Below are 22,657 nucleotides of genomic sequence, written 5' to 3' on the forward strand. Positions count from 1 at the left end.
TCTGCTTTCACCTCCCCGATTTTGGTGTCTATGAAGGAGCGCAGCCCATTGATGGCCTCTAATATCTGGTTGTCTTTATCTTTCTCTTCAGGCGCTGCTGGCCTTGGGTTGGGCCCGCTGGCTTGTTGGTCCGGTTCTTTGGGCTTGCCTGCGGTAAATGACTCCATGATGGCGTGTTTAGCTTTACCTTTGGAATTCGGCATAGCTGTCAATGGTGTGCTTACGGGTAGGGGCAACACTGTGTGCCACCCGGGGACCAACTGGGGTTCCAATCTTTATACACGGGTCCCAGGTAGCAGCCCCAGGGAGACTTCTTGTGTGCGCCAGGAGGTGAACACTGGGTGTTTGTGGGGTCGGGTCTGTGCGGCGTCCGATGAACAGGGACAATTGCTAACAGTCCTCAATTGCAGGGTAATATCCTGTTCCTTTGTGCGAGGTTCTCGGTATGGCTTCCTTCTCCCAGATCCCTCTTATTTCTAGGGGAGCTGTATAATGTTGCCTGAGTTCGTGGTCCCTGGTAGGGAGGGGGGCCAGGAGCGCTCCTGGGGTCGCCGTTGTAAACTGGCGGTCCAGGCGCTTGGGAACAGCCTCGTCCCACACTGCTTCATATGCGTGAAGGCTGGGGGTTATGGGTGCCCCCGAACTGGACTCTGGGCTATGATGAAAAGATCAGGCGCTCCTGGGTCACCTTGTGACTCTACACGGCGGAGGTGGTAGGGTGCTGGGATCACTCCTCTGACCAGGGGTTGGTGGTAGCTCCTTTCCTCTTCAGGAACACTGGTGAGGGCCCCCCTGCAGGGTTTTTGGTACAGTTTGTGGTAGGATGTGGGCCTCCTGACCCCATAACTGTCCTACCTTCTTTATCACTGTTGGGAGGTTTATTTGCGTGGGCAGGTTCCCCCAGCTCTGCTGGCCTTCCTTGTTCGCTTTAGCAAGTGCGGGCTGCCAGAGTGATCCTTAGCGGAAGTTCCTCCGTTGTCAGGGAAGCCGTGTGGCTGCCCGGGAGATGCTGTGCTCGGAGAGCACCCCACTGCTACGGGGTGGCTCATTGCTGGCTTGGCGCTCCGCCGAGGTGCGCCGCACTCAGTGCACGGACTGCTGGGGCTTGGGCGTCGGCGACAGCTTGCCCGGGTGAATATACGGGCGGGCTAGCGGGAGCCGGGCATGCTCGGCAGGCCTCATACAGCCCTCCAGGGAGCCTGCCTCCCCTCTTCGCCTTCTTTTCTCAGTCCGCCCTGGAGGTCACCAAAGGTCTGGGTCCGGCTCCTCTTCTCTTTTCATGTCGCCTGGCCTCGGCTGGTGTAGGGCGATGGCTTTCCGCGGCGTATGATCGCAGCGGGGAGGGGCAGAGACAGGAGCTCCAAGGTCAGAGATAAAGGTAATGGCAGCCGCCGCGGGTTACTGGCTTCCCGGTGGTGTGCGACTCAGCGCGCTGCCCCTCCTCCTCCACTGGGTCAGTTCGCTGTTGTGGCCGCCATCTTGGTCACCAGGGGGCCTGAGTTAGGAGGCTGCGTTCCTCAAGACGCCGGCTCCGTTTCTTGTCGGGTTGGGGCACCAAGTGTATAGGATTGGTTATTGTTGACAGGCAATTGTTGATTTTTTTAAATAAGCGTGGATCTGGATGTGTTTTTAGAGGATCGATGGAAGGATCAGGGCAGGAGCTTGGAGAAGGCACGGCTTCACTCCATGTGCCTTAGCCACGCCCCCCTTGGCATTGGTGTTCTATGATAGTTCACAAAAGAAGAGTTAACATATATCACTATCAGAGTAATACATATTTTACACAAGATTAAATACAAAAGAAAAAAGAAAAACTACAGACTTTGTCACTGCATTCTTTCAATGGTCTGTTAATCAGGAAAATGAGTGTCCCTTCAGTGGATGTGTAGAGTCTCGAATGTTTTCTTGTACTAACGGAGGTATTTTTGCCCTTCAAAGGTGCTTGTCACTGTTGGCAATTTTACATGCTCTCTCCTTTTTGCTTAAGTTGATTGAACAGTCCCCATACTATATCCAGATTGGAACATTTATCCTTCAGCTCATTGTCGAGCTGTTGGAATGTTAAAAGATTCTTTTATCTGTAATGGACCTTCCTTTATTTGTACTTCATGGACTGCTCTGCGTTGTTGAGTTCCAATCAGAGCCTGCCCTGTTTTTGGGCTGCAGCAATTATCAGTACTTATCAGAGCCTCTTTCTACTCTTTTAAGGTAGGTCTGTCCACTTTTTCTAGACAACAGTTCCTTTGTCGTTCTATTTGCAATCGTTAGCATTTTTACCTTACATTTCAGGTCACCATGATTGATAGTGATTTTCTGAAGTAATTTGATCGATCCGCAACCTTTGGCAGTGCATGGGGGTGTCTTGTCTGTACTGTCTGTCAGTTTTGTCTGCATGTGCATTGGGCTGCTTATCCAATATAGCTTTTAAGTCAATCAGATGACTTTGTTTGCATTAATCCGTTTTTCAAACTTTTTACCCTTTTTATCATTCTTATCAACCTTTTTATCATTGTTATACTATTCCAACTTTTATATTGGCAGCTCTTTGCAGCAGGACCTGCCTTAGCAGGTACCAATCCCATAGATGGCTCATGTGGGTCTTGATTTGATCTCCGCTCTCTGATAGCATTGGATGATTAAAATGTTGGTCTCTAGGAGAGTTGTCTTTGTGTATGCAGGCACTGCCCTTTCTTTTTTCAAAAGCATGTATTTATATCAACATGTCATCGGACAATATGCTCACACAGCAATGTTTCAGAGTAGCAACAAAGGCACTGCCCTTTCAACACCTCTTTGTGTACAATATTCTCTACTCCAGTGGGTAAAATGGTGGACTCAAATTAGTCAAACTCAAATTAAATTTATATTTACAAAGGCAGACTAAGGTCCCATACCCTCTCCCTAATACTTGTTTTAAGACACTTTGTGTGTAGAGTGATGTTGTATAAATCTTATGATATAAGTACAGGAATGGAGGGCATTACGTCTTTTCTGTTCCTCCTTCCTTTTTTTCAAGTTTATTTTTTATTGAAATCTCGCACCACAAAGTCCTCCTTTCTTAAATTACATGGAATTCATTTCTATCTGTTTATCTTGTGTGCAGGAAACTTCCAGGATCCAGATGAACCCATTTTAGAGTTTAGTTTAGGTAAGTCACTTTGTGTTGGGGTTGTTTAATTAATAATTGGATTTCTGCTACTAAATCTGAAATATTGAAAAGGCTCCTTTATATTTCATAGAAATATGTAAACATTTTTGCTAGAATGCATCAAAGAAGGAATAACAAATCTTAATTGCTTTAATCCCAGTCACTCGGAAGTGGGATGTATGTTGGGGTGTCTTGCATTTGCAGCATTAAGTCCGGGCACTCGCTGGAATTTAGACACCATGCCCTTGTTATTTTGTTTTTTTTTACAAGGGTAAAGCATTTTGCGCCATATTGCACCAGTTGTTCATATTGTCATATCTTCTTTCCTAGCAATCCTAAACATTGTACCAAAGGGGAGATCCGTAGAGTTAGAAGCATACATTAATTTGTAGCCTCAGGTCTAAATAGCCACCTCTACTATATGTATGTCCAAAAACCCTCTTCTATCTCTTTATTGCTCCGGTGTGTTTGCACTCTTTGCTCCAAAAACAGACTAGTTCTCATTGTTTGTATTTGTGTGTAGGTTCTGTTTACCTCACCAATTTGTGGTGCGTGTCGGAACTGACAGAACACAATTGCCCTGGGATAAACTTTTTAAAGACCCAATAGAACATTCACAGAAACATTTTCAAACCTGATAGGGTATGTTACAGAACAAGCTAAAGCAGAGCAACCATACATTTCTATCTTACAAAGATGGCAATATCAATATATCCAGTAGTGCAGATTATTTAAAATCATGCAGAAAATAATGTTTTGGACTTTTAGATCATATACGTTTCAAAATCTCTACCGTAACAAGCAGAACTCCCACCTCACTGGGTAAGTCTTCGACAGTAAAAAGCATGATTCGTTTTCATAGACAAAACAGCCTGTGCCATGAATTATTTAGTGCAGTGGACTCATAGAGCCCTGGCTCTAAACGACATGCATCATACAAGAGTCTTGCATATGATATGTGCTGGCGGTAATTCTTCAAGACCTCCTTCCGAGTTTGCCATTAACTCTGTTAGAATTACTGGCAAAAGTTTGTAGTGTTGCTGCCTCTTTGTCACACAAATGTGTGGCACTCTTGAGTAGGGTAACAGCGGTGTTAGTTCACATGTATGCAGTCTATAGTACTATATGGGAATTTCATTGGATTTACCGTAAGCTGTAATTCTGCTGCAGCAAATGAATGATTTTTGGCGGGGAATTAGGGGGTGGTTTACATCCAGCTATATGCTGGTGGTGTGTCTTCCACTTCCCCTTGGAATTCGTCAGTGCGGAAAGTGGCAGTAACAAAATTGCTGCTACTTTTATGCCCATTTTACCCTTAACTTCAAGCCCGTAATGTGACTCAAAGTCTTTTATGCCATTGCTCCAAGGGAAGGTAGCCCAGTGTACATAGAAAACACATCCTTGTTCTAGCAGAGGTAGCGACACAAACGCTCCAATCCTCTTCAACTCTGATGATTCAACCCTTAGCCCCATTTGTCCCTTTTATTATCCCTGCTTTAACATAGTTCGATGATGTAATGTCTCTTTATTTTAAAATTCCCTCCCCCAACTCAGGCCCAAATAGTTCATGCAACAGACAACCTGTCATTTTGAAAGACCTCGACCTCTATACAATTCTAATTTACTTTTTTCCTCTTTCCTGGAAGCTTGCAGTGAGCTGATTACACCATCGCTCGATCGGAAGCCAAGCAGTTTTGTAGCAGTGAGTGTAACAACACCCCCTCAGGCATTCTGGACCAAGCATGCACAGACCGAGATCATAGAGGTAAGGCTTATACCTTGCTAGAAACTGATGATGTTCCATTTTTGATATATGAGAGGTAAATTTTGAGTGCTTGTGTTGCATCAAAGGAGAAGTTTATTTCACCGTTTTTTGAAGCATTTTTCATTCATGTCATGTATCCTTCCCTGGACTTTTTGCTTAGTTTCCTGTCCTTTGAAAGACCAAATAATTACCATCATCTGCGTCCTCATAACCAATAATGTTTTTGATCGACCACACTTAGTCATTGTAGCAAAAAACAAATACAGTATTGCATATGTTCACAAAGACTCATGAAAACAAAATAATAACAATTAAAACAGTTCAACATATTTGTTGCCTGTGACATGACGTCTTTTGAATTAAGAAATCAAAATGTTTGCACATCCCCAAATATAATAAAGGAATCCTGTGCTACTTTTGATGAAGTCCACTGCCTAGCTTTAGGGATGACTAGTGGGGTGACCATGAGAGTGTTACTTTCTAAAGACAGTGGATGATTGGCCCTTTGCTATAGAAAGGATCCTGTCACTTCTGGATATTGTATGGCATATGGCAGAGTATTTACAGATCTAGGTCTGAAGATAACGCACATAAGAGTGACAACATTCGGAAGCCACCCTCCACCAGTTTGCTCTTTGATTCCCTCCCCCGGCTCTTATTCAGGGAGGTTCTCCCCACCCCCAAAACCACCTTTGTGCAGCCCCCACACTCCGCTTCCGGTGCCCTTACCTGCCCAGGATCCCCTGGTCCTCCAACTACCTTCCTGTGGCTATTCTCCATTGCCACGTACAGGTGCAGTCCGCAGGGCTGGTCAAGTCCGGTGCATTTGTGTGCATCAGGTTTCATACCGCAATCAGGATTTGCAACTAGATACTCACAATCTAGTGGCCCTTAAGAAGCCCTCTGACACTATTTACTCAAATCTATGAACCAGCATTTCTCCCATCATCTCATTAAATCCTGTTGAAAAATTGCATGGAAAGCGTAGCCCTGGTTTGTGGGTCATTGGGGCGGGGGAGAGAGGTGTGGGTCATTGGGGCGGGGGAGAGAGGGGCCGAGGAATTGTTTGAGGCCCAGACCTCTTTATCCGACGTCTATGTTCACTCACTTTGGAAAAGCCAAGATCAGCATGAGCAAAGAAGAAACTTCACCCCACTATACCCGGAGGATAGCAACAATAAACAGATTTGACAGTCGCCAAAGCTCCATCTGTTCCTGGGGGTAATGCAATGGATCCCGCGCAGCTCTCCGGTTTCAGGGCCTTTCAGAGGCCAACCCAGAGAACACTAGATATCTGTAACCCAAGTTGGCAGACCATGACTTTGAAGCATAGGTTCCTGTGGTGAGTTCACAGAACTCCCCATGCTGACATGCAAGTTATGTGAGCTGCCCAGTTCCGGGTTGGTCTAGCAGTTAACCACTGTGCCTTCCAGAGGTTGGAAACATTGGGCTAATGCAGACATGCCCCCTCCACCAAGGCATGGTATTATTCCATCGAGGGGTTAAAAAACCACAACTACCCAAATGAGTTGGACCAACCAGGCACTGTTCAAACATTACATGTCTTAAACAGGAGAACTACCAGAAAATCCTCTGTGCTTCCAATACTGAAGCAGAGGTAAAGATCCCCAAACGTACCTGATTGGCAGAGCGAGGAAAGCATGCGTCTGCGTATAACGCGGTCAGCCAAAGATGCCATAGGAGTCTGCATGCCACTCACTGGAGGACGGGGGAATGCCTCATCCCGAAGGGCTGCAACTGGTGAGAATCTAAGATGGTACAGATGTCTCTAACATATTGTTTATGAAGCCATGGAATCACCAGGTGAGATTATGAATAAGGTTCTTAACCAATGCAGTAAGGCTCATTATTACAGATTCAAAAATCTATTAGGTGAAAACAAACTAAAAGACCAACCCAAAACTCAAGACAGTCCCTGAATTGGCCTAACTAGTTCCAATGGCAACACAATTAACTAAGCTCAGGCACTATAAACGAGACTGCTTGGCCACAGTGAAGATAACTGCCGGAGTAGAATACAAAGCAGACTGGGAGCAGAAAGACCTGTTCCCTGCTGGAGCAGTGATACCACTGTTGGTATAAATGGGTGACTTTGTTGGAGGAAATACTTGCTACCCTAACCCTGATACATGGGTGTGATGCTTGCCAGAGGTATAGGAAGGACCTAAGCATATATTGCTGGGAAACCAGGTCATGCTGAGACCTACAGAAGTGAATGCTGAGGAAGCAGGTCCAGGTGAAAGCTAAAGATGTGAATACTGAGAACCTGGTTGTGGTGAGACCTGTACCCATTAATGCTAAGAACCAGATCTTGGAGAGACCTACACATGGGAATACTGAGAATCAGGTTGTGGTGGGACATAAAGCAGTGCATGCTGGAAAGCTGAGATCGGAGAAAGACCTGAACAGACCTGAATTGCTTGTCGCTTTAATAAAATTGTTCATTGTATATGGTTTGGAATAAACCAATACGAAATAAAAAGAAAATAGAAAAATAACAGTGCAGCTAGCAGCAGTGAAAGAAATGGTCAATTTCAAGATGGAAGATAAAGAGGCTGATGCGAAGCCTGAAGAGAATTCTGAGAAATCAGGGAGAGGTTCAGAGGATAAGTTTGAAAGCAGGAAGGCCAAAGTAGGGGCCATATTGTGAGTAAATCCTGGAAGAGCCTTCCCAGAAACAACATTTTCTTTGGTGTTTTAAGAGTAGCGATGGGCATTTTATAATAGGTTTTTAGAATTCTTCTGTTGGCCAAGATGTGAAACATTTGTTTTTTAGCCTCGAGATTAGCCTGCAAACTAAGGACTTGTTAAGTATAATTTTGGAACTTTCTGTTGGCTACATCCTTTGGAAACCTTGGGTGGCTTCGCCTGGAGGCAGAAAGACTCATAAGACTGAGCTTGAACGGACTCGATGAGGTCGCTCCTCTGAAACCGCCCGTGGATGGCCCACTGCCGTGCTTGAATTTATGCGGTTCCTGGACCCTAATAGATCCAGCGACCCCGGCCGCAGATGTAGGAGCCGCTGGAGAACAAGCTGTCCTGAGATGAGGGGCTGATAACGGAGCTTTACACTCCAAATCGCAGTCCAGAACCCGGCCCCCTCTCCCGCCGAGAAAACCAAGATGGCGGACGTGCAGCTGTGCGCACTCGACACAGGGACATGGAGGCGAACCCGGCCTCAGTATACAAGTGGGGGGGGTTGATCACCCGAGCATAGCGAGCGGACTGGCACCATCTGTCTGCGGGGAGCGGCTTGTCCCTCCCCCCCCCCCCGAAGCACCGGAGCCAGATGTTACGCTCACCTGGACCCCACAGGGGTGTCGATCGGACCCGGACAGCTGCATTCTCCTTCAACGTGATGCGTAGTGCAGAGATGACTGTCTGGACTGGCCAGCCTAGTCTTGTCTGCTGGACCCAAAGAAGTATTTTCCTGCAAGTGGAGACAGGGATTAACCACCTGTGGGTTTTAGTGATGGCCTCCCAACTGTTCTCGCTCTCCCCCACTAATCACCTTCGATATCCCCTTAGTAACCTCACCTTATGTTCGTAAAAGATGAGCTCTCCATCCTGCGTGTCTTGCAGTGGCGCGTAGATACCAGTTACTTCACTGGTTGAAGGCGTTGGGAGAGTTCCGGTAAGTATTGACTCTGAAGTCCCTGGCGGGATTGGTAAGTGTCAAGTTCAAAGAGTTCAATGTGCCCGATGTTCACTCTTGTCCCCTTCCTTCCTTAAGTTGCAACTGAGTTTGTGAGAAGAAGGTCTCGTAGCTGCTGCTGGAGTCTGGTTACCCAACGCTGTCCGGCAACTATTGCATGCGTTAACGTGTTGTTTTTCTCCCTCTTTACAGATGCGGCATATGAAAATGTGAAGAGTCATGGAATAATACCGCCGGTGGTAAGTCTATGGTGGTAAGAGGTTGTATTTGTTGATTCCCTTGGCTCACCTTGTTTTTTCTTGTGTCCCCTAGGTGCCGGATTACGGCGAAGAAATGATGGAGACAGTGCCAGATCGAAAGATGCTGTGAGAACTGGTGAGTATGGCGCCGTGCTGGAGCTGGCAAAGCGACGCGTGCAGGACTGATGTACTTTTCAGGTCCGGAGATGAAATGGTTCCGGAATTAGGTGAGGAATTTGAAATAAGTTTTTCTATCCTTGTCCTTTTCTTCTTCTTTATTCTAGGAGCTCCAGATTCGAGGCGGGCGTGGCAGAAGACTGGATGCTGGCTGCAGGCACGCGGGCGTGGCAGAAGACTGGATGCTGGCTGCAGGCACGGTGAGCGTCACGCTGCTGGATGCAGAATAACGCGAAGCATGTGCTGCTGTTCGGGTGTGGTTTAAATAGCCTCCAAAGTAGTTCCAGGTAAGAAGTTCCCTAGAGCCACACCCGAGTAAAAAATAGTCCCTGTAACAAAATAGTCCCATCCAGGCCTCATGTAGGCTTGGACTCTTTTGCAGCATGGTCTGCATCAGGTAAGTAAAATCTATGAGCCTGGTGCCTATGGCGCCAGGACTGATTTCTATGATGAGCCTGGCGCCTAAGGCGCCAGGACTGAACCCAGACAGCCCCTAGCCGGGGCTACTGAGGTTTAAACAAATGTCTGGATGCCTGCTCCCAGAGCTGAGGGCCTTGGTCCTGATGCCCGGGGGAAGGCATCATGACACCTGAATCTAAGTGGGGAGTCCCTGGCACCGGAGGCCGCGGCGGAGGCGATTGAGGCAATCGGTATGCAGTGGGGTCCTCCCGCCTGCCCCTGAGCCCTCCTACAGCCAGAAAGAGGTAGGGGCCACAACTCCCTTGTGGGGGTTCCGGGGAGATGCCAGAAAGCTTCCATGGCGGCCCTCCCTTAGTGGACTCCTCGTCGTGCCCCACGGCCTCGGTGCCTGGACACTCTGCACCCCCCAAGAGTTTCCGACCCACGTTGGTGGTAGGCTTGACCCGCATACGGGTCCCTCGACTCTTCTTCTCCCCATCCAGCCTTCTGATCTCCTCCTGGGGCGACCCTGCCCACGGCCTTGTTCCCCTTCGGACAAGGCTATAACCTGCATGAGTGAAGTGACTCCCCTTGGCTTCTTGCGAGACTGCAGAGCTCTTGACGGCCTTTGAGTCGCCGCCGACAAGCGACACAAAGATCACAGAAACAGTCCAAGTCCTCAGACATAGCAGCCATGTTGATGTCCTCTGACAAAACGAAGAAACTGGACTCCTGCCCCGCTGCCTTGCGGGAATCCCTGGATTACAAGGGACCACTGGCGACCAGAGAAGACATCCGAGAATTTATGGCTGATATCAAAGCAGAATTCAGGTCCTGCATGAGGGAACTCTCTGCCAAACTCGAGAGCACAGACAAAAGGGTCTTGGAGGCAGAACAGAGATTGGGGGAGGTTGAGGATCGCTCCCGGGATCATTCCTCCGCCTTAGCCGAGGCCCAGCGTTCAATCAGATTCCTGCAGGACAAATGCGATATTCTGGAATACAAACAGGAGGACCTGGAAAATAGGGCCCAGCGCAACAACCTCCGTATCCGAGGGGTTCCTGCCTCGATCCCTGACAGGGGACTGGCGGAATACGTGGGCCTCTTCTTTCAATCCCTCCTCCCGGACCTTGATGACTCGCAGCTGCTCCTAGACCGCACTCACAGGCTGAACCCTCGCCGCGGAGTGGAATCGGATGGGCCACCTGACGTTATCACCAGGGTGCACTTCTTCACCACAAAGGAAGCCATCTCGGCGATCAGCCGCTCCAAGGATGACATCACCTTCCATGAGACCCCCCTCCAGATTTTTCAAGACCTATCCCCTCTCATGCTCCAGAGGAGGCGAGCACTCCGCCCATTGACTACCTTTCTTCAAGCCCAAAAAGTCTGCTATAGATGGCATCACCCCACCGCTTTGCAATTCTCCTACAAAGGCTCTGTAAGGAGAATTAGCCACTTGGAAGATGCTAAAAACATCTTAAAACCGGACGCTTCCAGCCCCTCTCCTTGTCCGCCCAAAGAGGGTTCAGCTGGCTCGGACCCTGTGGCGGCTCAAACTCCCACACAAAACTCCTGGTCGAAGGTCCCAAGATTCCAGAAGAGGAAATAGCCTAGCGGGGTCCCGGGATGAGGTCACCGGCCCTCACACTCCCGGTTCGCCGGTCCCGCACTCTGGACCCAAGCAACGCCCGCAGGAACACAGATGAGCTTACTTCCTAACGCAGCGGGCACCATTCCACGGCTCAGGCCCAGCTCCAAGGCACTTTCCACCAATGAGTCCTTGGAGCGATCCACAAAGACTATTGATGATCCTGGCCATGTTGGCCTTTCAGTATTCGTTGGCCCTGTTGGCCAGGGGGGGCTCCCGACCCACAACCGGTCTGCCTCCCCCAGTTAAATCTCGGTCCTCCTGTTGGAGGCCCGAGCAAAATACCCCAAAGGCAAGGGTACCTACGGCTGCACACTCCGCGACGTGATGGCTAATTCCTCTGCATCTCCCCCCCACCCCCCTCAGTACTCGTCAGAGCCCCCGGAGCTGGTCCCGGAATATCAGTCTCTCTGCTTTGTCTCCCTGAATGTTAGGGGACTGAACTCACCTCCAAAACGCAAATCCATCCTGCAGAAACTCCAGAATGATAAAGCGGCGGTGGCAATGCTACAGGAGACTCACCTACTGCCGGCAGACCGCGGGCACCTATGTTCCCGGAACTTCCCAAAGCAACTCTTTGCATCTGGAAACTCTAAGAGAAGCGGCACAGCAATCCTGTTTGGGAAGGGGCTGAACCCTCAGATCCTAGACTCCATGAGCTGCCCAGAGGGGCGATACATAGCGGTAAAATGTCTGATGCGGGGACAATTGTACTCCATAGTTTCAGTGTACGCGCCCAATTCAGGCCAGGCGCTCTTCTATGAGTCGCTAAATTCAGCTTCTCTCCCTTCCTGGATGGCCAGATTGTGATTGGGGGCGATTTCAATGGGGTCAGGGACCCCTTCAAGGACAAGTCGCACCCACCCTCTGCTGGGGACTTCGCTACGGCTTTGGCTCTCCTGCAATTGTTCAGAACTTTAGGGATGGTGGACTCGTGGAGGGTACTCCATCCGTCTGAAACAGACTTCTCTTTTTACTCGTATGTCCACAGAACGTTCTCCGGGATAGACCTTCTCTTGGTATACCCGCAAATCTTTACATTCACCGACGACGTGACAATAGGCTCCAGAATTCTGTCTGATCAAACCCCGGTGATCCTAGAGATCCGAGTTTAGGAACCACTTAATCCCAACAGCGTAGATGGACATTATATGATCCGATCCTGAACGAAATGCCTCTCAGAGACACAGTCGCAACCACGATCACCAATTTCTTCAAGGAGAATCCCAGCGAAGACACCTCCCACGCCAACAACTGGGACGCAATGAAGGCAGTGGTGAGGGGGGAATTAATTGCGCAAGGAGTGGCCTACCGCAGACATCGACGACAAACTCGTCAGAGCCTCAAGGAGGAACTGGATAAAGCTGAAAAGCTCCACAAGGAGAAGGGCTGGACCCCTAAAACACAGCGGGCTATCCGGATAGCGCAGAAGAAGATTGAGGCCCACTATGCTGAACAAACTGCCCACCAAATAGCAAAGGCTAAGCAGTTTTACTATGCCAGGAACAACAAAGCAAATAGACTATTGGTGGCCAAACTAGCCAGGACAAGAAGAAACAATACGATTGTGGGTCTACGGAATCAACATTGCAAAATCCAATATGCCAATCAGGTCACACTTCGGCTTGCAACGGCCCACCTGACCCAGGTGATGACCGCTCCTGTGAGAGATGTGGGAGAACAAAAGGAATACCTCCGGCAAGCAGCGCTGCCTCGACTAAAGAAGACAGCCTATGACTCTCTGGAGGCGCCGATCACCGACGAGGAAGTGGATGTGGCGATAAAAGCCCTTAAGTCCCGGGCCCCCGGCCCGGATGGATTTACGGCCAGGTTCTACAAGATTTTCAAGCCTCAATTGTTGGCGCCAATGGTGCTGCTGTTTAACTCATTCAGAACCTCAGGCACAATAACCCCATCCATGCAGGAATCAATCACCGTCTTACTGCCAAAACCGGGAGGCGATCCAAAGAATTCTGCGTCATATAGACCTATCGCTCTACTTAATATCGACGCTAACATATATTCTAAAATTCTTGCAACACGCCTCTCCCAGGTCTTACCGGAGATAATCAGCACCGACCAAACTGGCTTCCTCAAACATCGTTCCACCGCCGACAACATCCGCAGGACCTTAGACCTGGTGGAGCTGGCCTCCCGAGACTCCCGAGAATTTGTGCTGCTGGCCCTGGACGCAATTAAGGCATTTGATAAAGTAGATTGGACCTTCATGAGTCTCACCCTCGAAGCGTTTGGTTTCGGCCTGGAATTCTGCACCATGACCCTAGCTAACTATAAAGCGCCCAAAACCCTTCTCAGAGTCAATGGCACCCTCTCCTCCCCTATCGCCTTAACCTGTAGAACCAGACAGGGATGTCCGCTGTCGCTGCTCCTTTTCGCACTCATTATGGAGCCGTTTGCCCAGCGGATCAGGCTGAATCCTGCAATCAATGGCTTCCAGTCGGGCTCAGCCCATCATAAACTGGCCCTCTATGCGGATGATGTCCTTCTAACCATTATGAAGCCTCACTCTTCCCTCCCTCAAGCCCTGGCAGAGATAGCAAGCTATGGAAGGGTTACGGGCTTTGCCATCAATTTTCGGAAGTCAGCGGCCCTGGCGATGGGCCTTTCCTCGACAGACCGAGAAGCCCTAATCTCGCTGTGCCCAGTACAGTGGACGACCACCAAAATCAGTTACCTGGGGGTCCAGATCCCAGCTAACCCAGGTGAGGTTTACCGGGCTAATTTCCCTCCATTATTTACAGCCTTGGAGGCAGACCTCAAGCGGTGGGCTGCACAGGAGATCTCGCTGATGGGCCGTATCACGGCGTGTAAAATGAACTTGCTACCAAGGTTCCTTTACGCCTGCTCCTCTCTCCCGGTCCCGATTCCGGCCCCAGCCCTCCAAAACCTACAGAAGAAAATGTTGCAGTTTATTTGGAGGGGGGAAAAAAGCCAGGATCCCTAAATCCACGATGTTGGGTAACGCAACGCTTGGCGGTCTCGGGGTTCCAGACCTACAAAAGTACCAGATGGCAGCCCAGCTGGCCTGTATTCAATCATGGCAAATACTTACTAATCGCCCTAGATGGGTGGACCTCGAACAGGCGCAGCTACTCCTGCCTCTACGCTTTCTCCCACACGTCCATCCTCCGGAGCGGCGGCGATGGCAGGAATTCTTGGCGTCCACCAAACATACCAATTCGGTCTGGGACAAAGCCCTGAGACTAAAGAAAATTCCAGTGGGACTTCGCCCCCTCGCCCCAGTGTTCATGAACCTGTCTTTTTCACCCGGCCTGTCAATTCGAAACTTTGGGCCCTGGATCGCGGGAGGCCTGGAGACCCTAGGACAACTCTTCGAGGGGGGTCAACCCTGCACCTTCGAGCGATGCAAAGAACTCTTCAAGATTCAGGAGCGGGACCATTTCACGTACATCCAGCTACACCACTGGTGCACTCATCCGCAGACATGCCAGGCAGTCACCCGCCCCCCAACGGCCATTGAACTGACCCTTACCGAGCTGCCACCGCGAGGGAGAATCTCCACTCTGTACAAACGCCTCCAACCGGACTTCCTAATTTCCAAGCCCGGATACATGGCCCAATGGGAAGCGGACCTGGGCCACCCTATTGAGGACCAACTCTGGGTTGACATTTGGTCTCAAGCCCACACCTCTTCATCATGTATCACAAATAGGGAATGCGCCTATAAGATTCTCCTCCGGTGGTATTTCCCGCCCTTAAGATTCCATCACATGCATCCCACTCTCGACCCTCACTGCTGGAGACAATGCAGCCAAGTAGGCTCCTTCTTTCACATGTGGTGGTCCTGCCCCAAGGCCCAGGCTTTCTGGAATCTTTGCCTGACAACGATTGCGGGCATCAATCAGGTGCAACTGCCCCTGGAGCCTGAATCCATTCTCCTGGGAGCCCCAATTTCTGGAATCTACCCAAGGTCAGGGCCCAGGGCCAAACTATTATCCCAATGCCTATTGGCGGGCCGGAACGTGATAGCCCACACTTGGAAGACGGCGGAAGGCCCCCTCATGCCGTTCTGGTGGGTGAAGATCTGGGACATCCTGATAGCTGAGAGGGTGAAGGCCGCCTGGGCAGGCCTTCTACATCGATTTCATAACATCTGGGGCCCGGTCCTCGATTATGACCAAGAGTTCCCGGCTTTGACATTTAAGCCCCAATTGGCCAGGAGAACAATGCAAGCTGGGGAGCCCCAGCAGGAGCGGGGGGAAGGAACCTGAGACTGGGGAAGCGAGGGGGAGTGATATCGTAGTGTATTGTACTGTGCATCATGTCGCGAATGTTTGTTATGTACTGTGATAACCTGCCTTCTTAAAATAAACACGTAAAAAAAAAAAGACTGAGCTTGAACTTAGTTTGGAGGATTGCCACAGAAGGTGATGGACATCTGAGAAACCACCTGCTTTGTGTTAATACATTCTCGCTGTTGTCATAAAAAATCTCCTTATCCTTTTTAGAGAATTACTTGGTTCCTTTAGGTGTTTGGTCCTTAATGTGAGACTAAATAAAATGACATGTATAAAACACATTTATCTTGCGCCATGTGTGCCATTGATAGGGCTCCCTACTGTCCCTTTTCACACCAGCACCTCATGTTCACCTGGTGGAAGTCTATGCAGCCCATTTCCTAAACAAATGCAAATCTTCACTGGATATCTGGCCCCAGGATATGGTGGAGGGGATAGAGAGTGGAGGTTGGTGGAAGAGAACGTAAGAAGGCAGAAGATGTTGGTCTGGGAGATGAGGTTGGCAGAAAGAAACTACTGAAGTGGAGTTTGGAAAAGGAGAGAAGGTTGTTGAGGCAGAACATCAGGAAAGTGGAATATGTGGAATAGGAGGCTGTACAGTGCACATTAGAGACACAGCCTCAGCAAGGGGGAAGGGCTTGTTTGGTCCACAATGGCGTTTCGGACAAAGGCACTGAAAAAGGGTCCGCTTTATGTCGGAGGAGGTGCAAAAGCAAGATGCTGAATTGAGGAAACCCAGGTTCTGCCTAGAAGGAGAAACAAGGGAAGTCTGGAAAAGCTCTGGGCAGGGGAGGTGCTCCATCCCCACCAGTCTCCTTAGTCATAGTTACTGAGACAATCAACCCCAGTTGGCGTAACTTGAGTCGTCTGGACAAGATTTAACTCTTCCTTTAAATTCTGGCAGAGGCAGGGTAGTAGATAAAGGAGCCACAGTAGAGTCCTACTCTTCCTGTGGAGTCATCTGGACACTTGTGAATTAGCTCCGAAGAAGGTGAAATGGAGTGTGGGTAACCCTAAAATCTGGGACCATATCAACTGCCCAAAGGAAAGTTTTGTTATATCTTCTTATTACAAGCGGGAGTAAAACGTGATTGGACTTGGACCTTAACCTTGGTGTGTGCTTTGTGTATGCCTGCTCTCCTACCTGGCAGCATGAGTAGGCTTCAAGAGCAACTTTCACTGACCTTAATTTGTCTTAGAAGTAATGAGAACAAGTCTAAACCAGATCTTTATCAATTCCGAGTAAACAAGTCAAGCAACAGGAACTTTGCTGCAGACTCAACCGACATATTTCCGCAGACATTTATATTCCTCCACAGGAATTCTTTTCTGGAAACACACCCCTAGTTAATATGGCAGGACACCCAGTCCAACAAGCATTAACAAAAGGATTTAAAGAAAGAGTTAGCTAGAATGCAACCATGGCACACTCCACGTGTAACTAGGAAATCTGTGTGTGGACTAAATCAAACCCTAGCAATTCCTGAGATATGAAAGTTAAATAGCTGTAACTAAAATGCTATATGTACAAGCCTTTGAAAGGTAATCTCAAAGTTTAATATGTGGTACTGAAGCCAATGCCATCGATAACATTTTATCAAGAGTGCCTCTCTTCAGGGATACATATTTAAAAATGATAAAATTCAGCTTCAAGCATTGCTCCATCATTCCCAGACCTGGGCTAAGCCTGTGTTGAGCTTTGGGCAGTCCAATGTGACCTTCCTACCAAGAGTGAATCCTTTACAGCAAAATAATCCTCAAAGTTTAGTTGATAAAACGAAACCGGCATTAAGCCCCTGTTCATTGTTTATTAAAAAAGGTAAAACATGTCTGCCATTTCAAAGGCTTCTGTAACTTCTAGCTAAGTTTCCACCCTTGTGAAGGTATAGTAGGGAGGACATGGGAGCACATCATTGACTTACTCACTCCCCCAACCGCTCATCTTTTTCCAAGGAGGGCAAGACTGAAGGCCGTTACAGATTTTGAAATGTGATACTGAGATAAAGAATAAGCCCATCAACTTTCACCACCATGTTAGCCACAACATTGCAAGATAAATACATGATCAGCGGGTGGAATAGCCCCCTTAACTGTATAAATTCTGCAAACGGACGGTACCAAAAATATGCATGATTATTGCTTTCTGGTTGGTTTTGCGCTAAATAAATCATTTACATGCATAAACCCTTTTTTAATCATCTGTATTGCCGAAGAAACCATCCTAGTTATTTACAGTTTTTTTTAACAGGACAACCTTAGAGACCTGCAAGCAATTTATTCCCTCGGACCACCTAGAAGGCACAAGGTAGTGCAGGAGATGCACCAGGCACCTCCTGTTCAATTGTGCCATGTGCTGTGATAGTTACTTGACCTCCCCAGGCTATGGTGTTGAGGAACCCCAACTTCAGAGGGCTGTGGTGGTCCTGCTGCTACCTGTGGAGCCCCTCAGAGGATGATCAAGGAGGGTTCCTCTAGATTGGTCCCCCCCCTACAGTTTCACGGCCTGCTTCCCCCCATTCCTTTTACGATAGTGTCATCAGCCCAACCACACTTATTAACAACAGCCACGGCCACCGCTATCCAGGAGTTGCGTTACAATAAATGGGGATTCATTAGACCTCTACAATACCTTCTACAACCCACCGACTGGCCCTGCGACACTAGCAAGCCACTTATAATTGGCCACAGAGAGGTCCTCGAGAGATGTGCACCACAGCGGGAGTGTTGCATCACAACACACAATCCCAAAGTTTGTAAACGTGGGCAGACTACCTCCATGGAGCACAGCGTTCTGTGCTAACTGTTTTTCCAGTTGGCAGAGCTCCACAGAGATGGAAGCATGCACAAGACCCTGCAGTCCTTAGCAGGCTTTGCCTGGCACATTCCAAGATGGTGCAAATTCTGTAGGCTTCCCTTTCTCTTATGTTTTCGTTTTTTCCAAAGATGCCATAGGCATTTACACAACCCCTCATTCCTTACAGCACAATATTTAATAAAGCTTTAATAACCTGCTCCTTGTGTGAAGTACCCCCTGTCCCCTGATCATCCCCTTGGGTGAAATGCCACAGTGTGCAGTCCCTTAAGAGTTTCATTTTTGTGGAAACCAGCACCCTTTACTCCATCATCCTTCCAAAACAGAGTCAGCAGGCAGAGAGAGTGAACTACAGACTTTGTCAACTTCCTAAAAGCTGTTGGGAAAGACAATATCACTGAGCAAACAGAAATGTGTGTTAGTACAGTTTGGAAAGAGGTGATATGTGGCAAGATGCTGCCCTTATAAGGGACTGAGTCATACGCAGACATGATTATAGCAACAAATTGGAAGTATATCAAGCAAGGGGATTTATATTATGACTGCTTTGCTTTCAACAAATGGTGCCAGCAACTGGGAGATACAATGGACACGTTTGTAATGTACTCACAAAAATGTGTGAAAGAAAGTGAATTCCAATTTTTATTTATATGGACAAGTCTTGGAGGGATGCCGTCATCAACATTGTTCCAACACCTGAAGAAGCCCCTCCCTCTTGAAGAAGTCTCAAACTCATCAAGATCATGAGAGGGTGGACTCTTAAGCAGCTGACATGGTGTCTTCGAGATGACCAGTTTTCTTCATGCAAACCAACAGCAGCCCTAGGTCAGAAGGATGGGTTCAAAGCAAAGAAAACCTAGCATATGGAACCCTGGAAAGACAGGACACGTCGGAAAGCATGCATGCTACAGATGTGCCTTGCCATTTTTACTTGATAACACCTGCTGAGCCATGGTCCAGGCATGCAAAAAGTGCAGGAAAGATAATAGTTTCGAGTTAGATTCCCATGGAGACGTTGCACATAAAAAGAGCAAGGACGACAAAACAGAGAGCATACCTGGCAAAACATTTAATTAGGCATTTAGTAGTAATGCCAGAAAGACAAATAATCCACATCCCAGGAGAGCCCTCCTTTACACCAACCAAAAGAGCCACATGCAATTCAAATTAGTAACGCGTCTGATGGTAGATGCCACAGTGGAGGAGAATCCTGTTATGTTATTAATTGACACAGGATTCACAGTCAGCACCATGAACACTATTGAAGCATAGCAAACAAGGCACTCCTAGAAAGAAAGGAAGCAAGTATCTACTAGTGGGGAGTGTTTCAAACCATGAAGTGCATTGGAAAGTTCCCCAGAGAAATCATATGCAAACATTGAGCTGCCCGCACTGGCATATATAAGCTAGAAGGATCACTACCCACAAAATCCTCCTACAGAACTTCTAACCCAGTTTCCAAACACAATGCAACACACCGTCCATTTTATAGATGACACTGTCTCCAACAAAAATCATCTCACCCAGACGCTACGCCTGTTGTGCAGCCTCAAGACTCATCCCCTATTGATGATCAGCTGCTGTTAATAATATTCTGAAAAATCAGAACATTTTAAGGTAAACGCACCACTTGGGTGGACATCTGCCGCAGGCACGGATATCCATCCAGCTAAGACTGCGACTCATTTGGTCTAGCTGGTCACATAGGTTATAACTGCTTCCCATTGAAACACCAGACTTGCCTCACCACCTATGCCATTAGAATACAGCAACAACCTATGACAGGTTTTGTTCTAGCTTGGTACATATCGACTCTCCTGCAATAGCGCTCTGTCGTGACCTCCCTCAGCATCCATCCACATGCCTGAGCTCTTGGGTTGCTTACTGGAGCCTAACCAGCCGTCCTAATTCCTAATCTTAGCCAAATGCACACATGCATCTTAAGGTTCCTCTACGAACTTTCCCATACCTGGTCCCGAGGGCGTTCCTACCACAAAGCACTTTGAGGCCATACAAATGGGAAAAGGCACTATATAAATTACTATTACAATACAGTACCATACATATGGCCTCCGCCAGATCAGATCCCAGTGCCACCCAGTTGCATGTCATTTTCCACAAAGCTCCACTCTGTCCCCTAATTATCTGTGTCAAACTGATCCAACCATTTTACAGTGCACCCTATTACCAGGGGCTAACAAGTTTAAAAGTCAATAAGTATAGATGCAAAGAAATATTTTGTACACAGTCAGTATGCATACTCGTACTTCCCGTCCCCTTTCCTCTATCCTTGTGGGCGTCCCCCAACATGGGGACGGTACTGGAACCTTTGGCAACAAAAACTGAGCTTCCCCCTTAAATTTAGTGTAGCGCACAGGGGCGCATCCTCAGAAACGTGCCGCTGAGGCCCCGCCCTGTGGCGTCTCACCTCAGTCCCTTTTTCCGCATGCATGGTGTCCGACCTAGCAGAGGTTTTTTTTAGTTTTCTGCTTGCTCCCTGTTTTGTTTTTCAATCTTATTTAACCTCCCTTCGGTGTCTCGCCACCTGCTGCGCATGTCGCCGCAGGAGGATTCACAAGATGTGCCTCATGCGACCTCTCGTTCCCTGCCTCTGACCCCCATGCATTCTGTCTTGAGTTTTTGGGGCCCGACCACCGCTGAGATGCATGTTCGGCTTGCAGCGCCCTAGGTGACAGGGCATTGAAAAAGATTGGTTGTCGCGGTAGAGGGAGATCTTCCACACTTCTCTTCCGCCCAAACTTAAGGACTTTGTCTCCAGGACCTCTCGTCGGGACAAGGTAGGCCCTCTGTTCAGCATGGCTCCCCGGTATTCCAACTGGATTCAGGTTCCTCGGATTCAGGTTCTGGCAGGCCTGAGGCCTCTAAGGCTACCGGCTCCCAAGCCGAAGGGCCCAGGAGCTCTTCCATGCGCTCCAGGGACAGACCTGAGGCCGTCCTGGCTACCGGCTCCCAAGCTGAGGGGCTCGGGGGCCCTTCCGGGCTGTCCTCGGAAGGGCGATCATATTTGTCCTCTTCTTCGACCTCAGGGGTTAAGGAATCATTGCGTGCCACCTCCAAGAGTCTGTGCTTGGCACGATCCAGCACGGCAACCGACACGTGCTGAGGGCGTCCAGACTACCGGAGCTCGCTCCGAGGTCATGAGTCAGGGCCTGTCAGGTCGGCAGCCATCTTGGTTCCAGTTCAGGACCCGCCCATGCTTTCGCCCATTGAATGGGCTTTGCAAGGTGATACCAGTCCCCTTCCCTCTGTGGCAGCAGATTGTACAGTAGAGGCATTTGGTCTTTTCACTGTTACATCAACCCATCAAAGCCTTATGGCTAGATGCCCCAGTCACCTCAGCGCTTTGACCAGGAACAGAGACCCAGCGCCTCGGAGGGCCAGGTCCATAGGGACCCGGCAGGTTGCAAAGACTGCTTCTTCTAGCGCTTCCTCTTCCTCATGCACTCCCCTCAGATGAAAGGGCTCCTGAAGGATATAGTGAAAGAGGTCCTCCCGCAGGTGGTGCCGCTTCAGCCTCCTCCTCTCGGTACCCCTCCCATTCCTCCGGCGCTGCCAGTTCCAGTACTAGTCCCTCCCCAGGTCCAGGCCCTACCCGTTGTCCAGATCCCTCCACCTCCTCCTGTACCACCAACGCCTTCCTCTCAACATACATTGGACCTGTCTTCGGCGCCGGGCTTAGGGGGGACCTTGTCACCTATGTCCCAGGGCCTGTATTCCCCTCGGTCTGTGAAAAGGGGTTGGGGGTAATGATGATGAGGATGATGACGCCCAGGACGATGAACCCTCAGTATCCCCCCAGGAGTCAGGAATGCTAGCAGAGGTCATGGGTAAGCGCACCACAATCTGGTCTGTCATCCCTCTACAGAAGGATGTCCTGCAGCCAGTGAGAAAGGTCTGGGAGAAGCCCAGGGCCAACGCCCAGATGAACAAGAAGCTGGACAGCAGGTTCAGGCTGACTGACGGGGAGCCAGTCCTCCTGGCCTCCCACAGCCTCATTCTTCTGTGGTGGCTGCAGCTTCCTTATATTTTAAACCATCGTCTTTGGCATCTTCCTTCACGAGAGCCAGCTCCAGTTGTTTTTACAAAGTGGACAAAGTCCTCAAGTTTTTAGGAAAGCGCTGTTATTCCATCTTAGGACTGCATCTGCGTCAACCCAATGCAGATGCCCTCTTACTGCGGCTAACCAGAAACTGTGGCAGGAGCTCAGGGAATTTCTGCCCGACCTCCCTTCGGACAAGCAAGCCTCCTTCGAGGTCGGTCTGGCAGACACCCTGGCCATTGCTCAGGACCTCATGTAGTCTTCCATCTCCCATATCGACACAGCTAGTAGAGGGCTGTGCCTTGCTGTCGAGATGAGGAGTTTTGATCTGACGTGCAGGAACGGATCCTGGATCTGCCCTTTGAGGGCATGGAACTTTTTCATTCGTCAACCAATGACGAGACAACAAAGAAGAAAGCCTCCACTCAAACTGCCAAATCCTTGGCCATC

The 22,657-nt window shown here is 49.0% G+C and overlaps 1 protein-coding gene across 16 annotated transcripts in view; it reads left to right on the plus strand.

Moving 5' to 3' along the window:
• The window catches only part of INPP4A (inositol polyphosphate-4-phosphatase type I A), a 2,396,889-nt gene that overhangs the window by 922,653 nt on the left and 1,451,579 nt on the right, over positions 1–22,657 (plus strand). For all 16 annotated transcript variants that reach the window (XM_069636670.1, XM_069636669.1, XM_069636663.1 and 13 more), the window contains 2 exons: positions 3,104–3,148; positions 4,795–4,913. In XM_069636670.1, coding sequence (XP_069492771.1) covers positions 3,104–3,148; positions 4,795–4,913 — 164 coding nt within the window. The remainder of the gene's footprint in view (positions 1–3,103; positions 3,149–4,794; positions 4,914–22,657) is intronic.

This window comes from Ambystoma mexicanum, chromosome 7p, assembly GCF_040938575.1.
Source record: "Ambystoma mexicanum isolate Mex_15411 chromosome 7p, UKY_AmexF1_1, whole genome shotgun sequence".
Classification (NCBI taxonomy): domain Eukaryota; kingdom Metazoa; phylum Chordata; class Amphibia; order Caudata; family Ambystomatidae; genus Ambystoma; species Ambystoma mexicanum.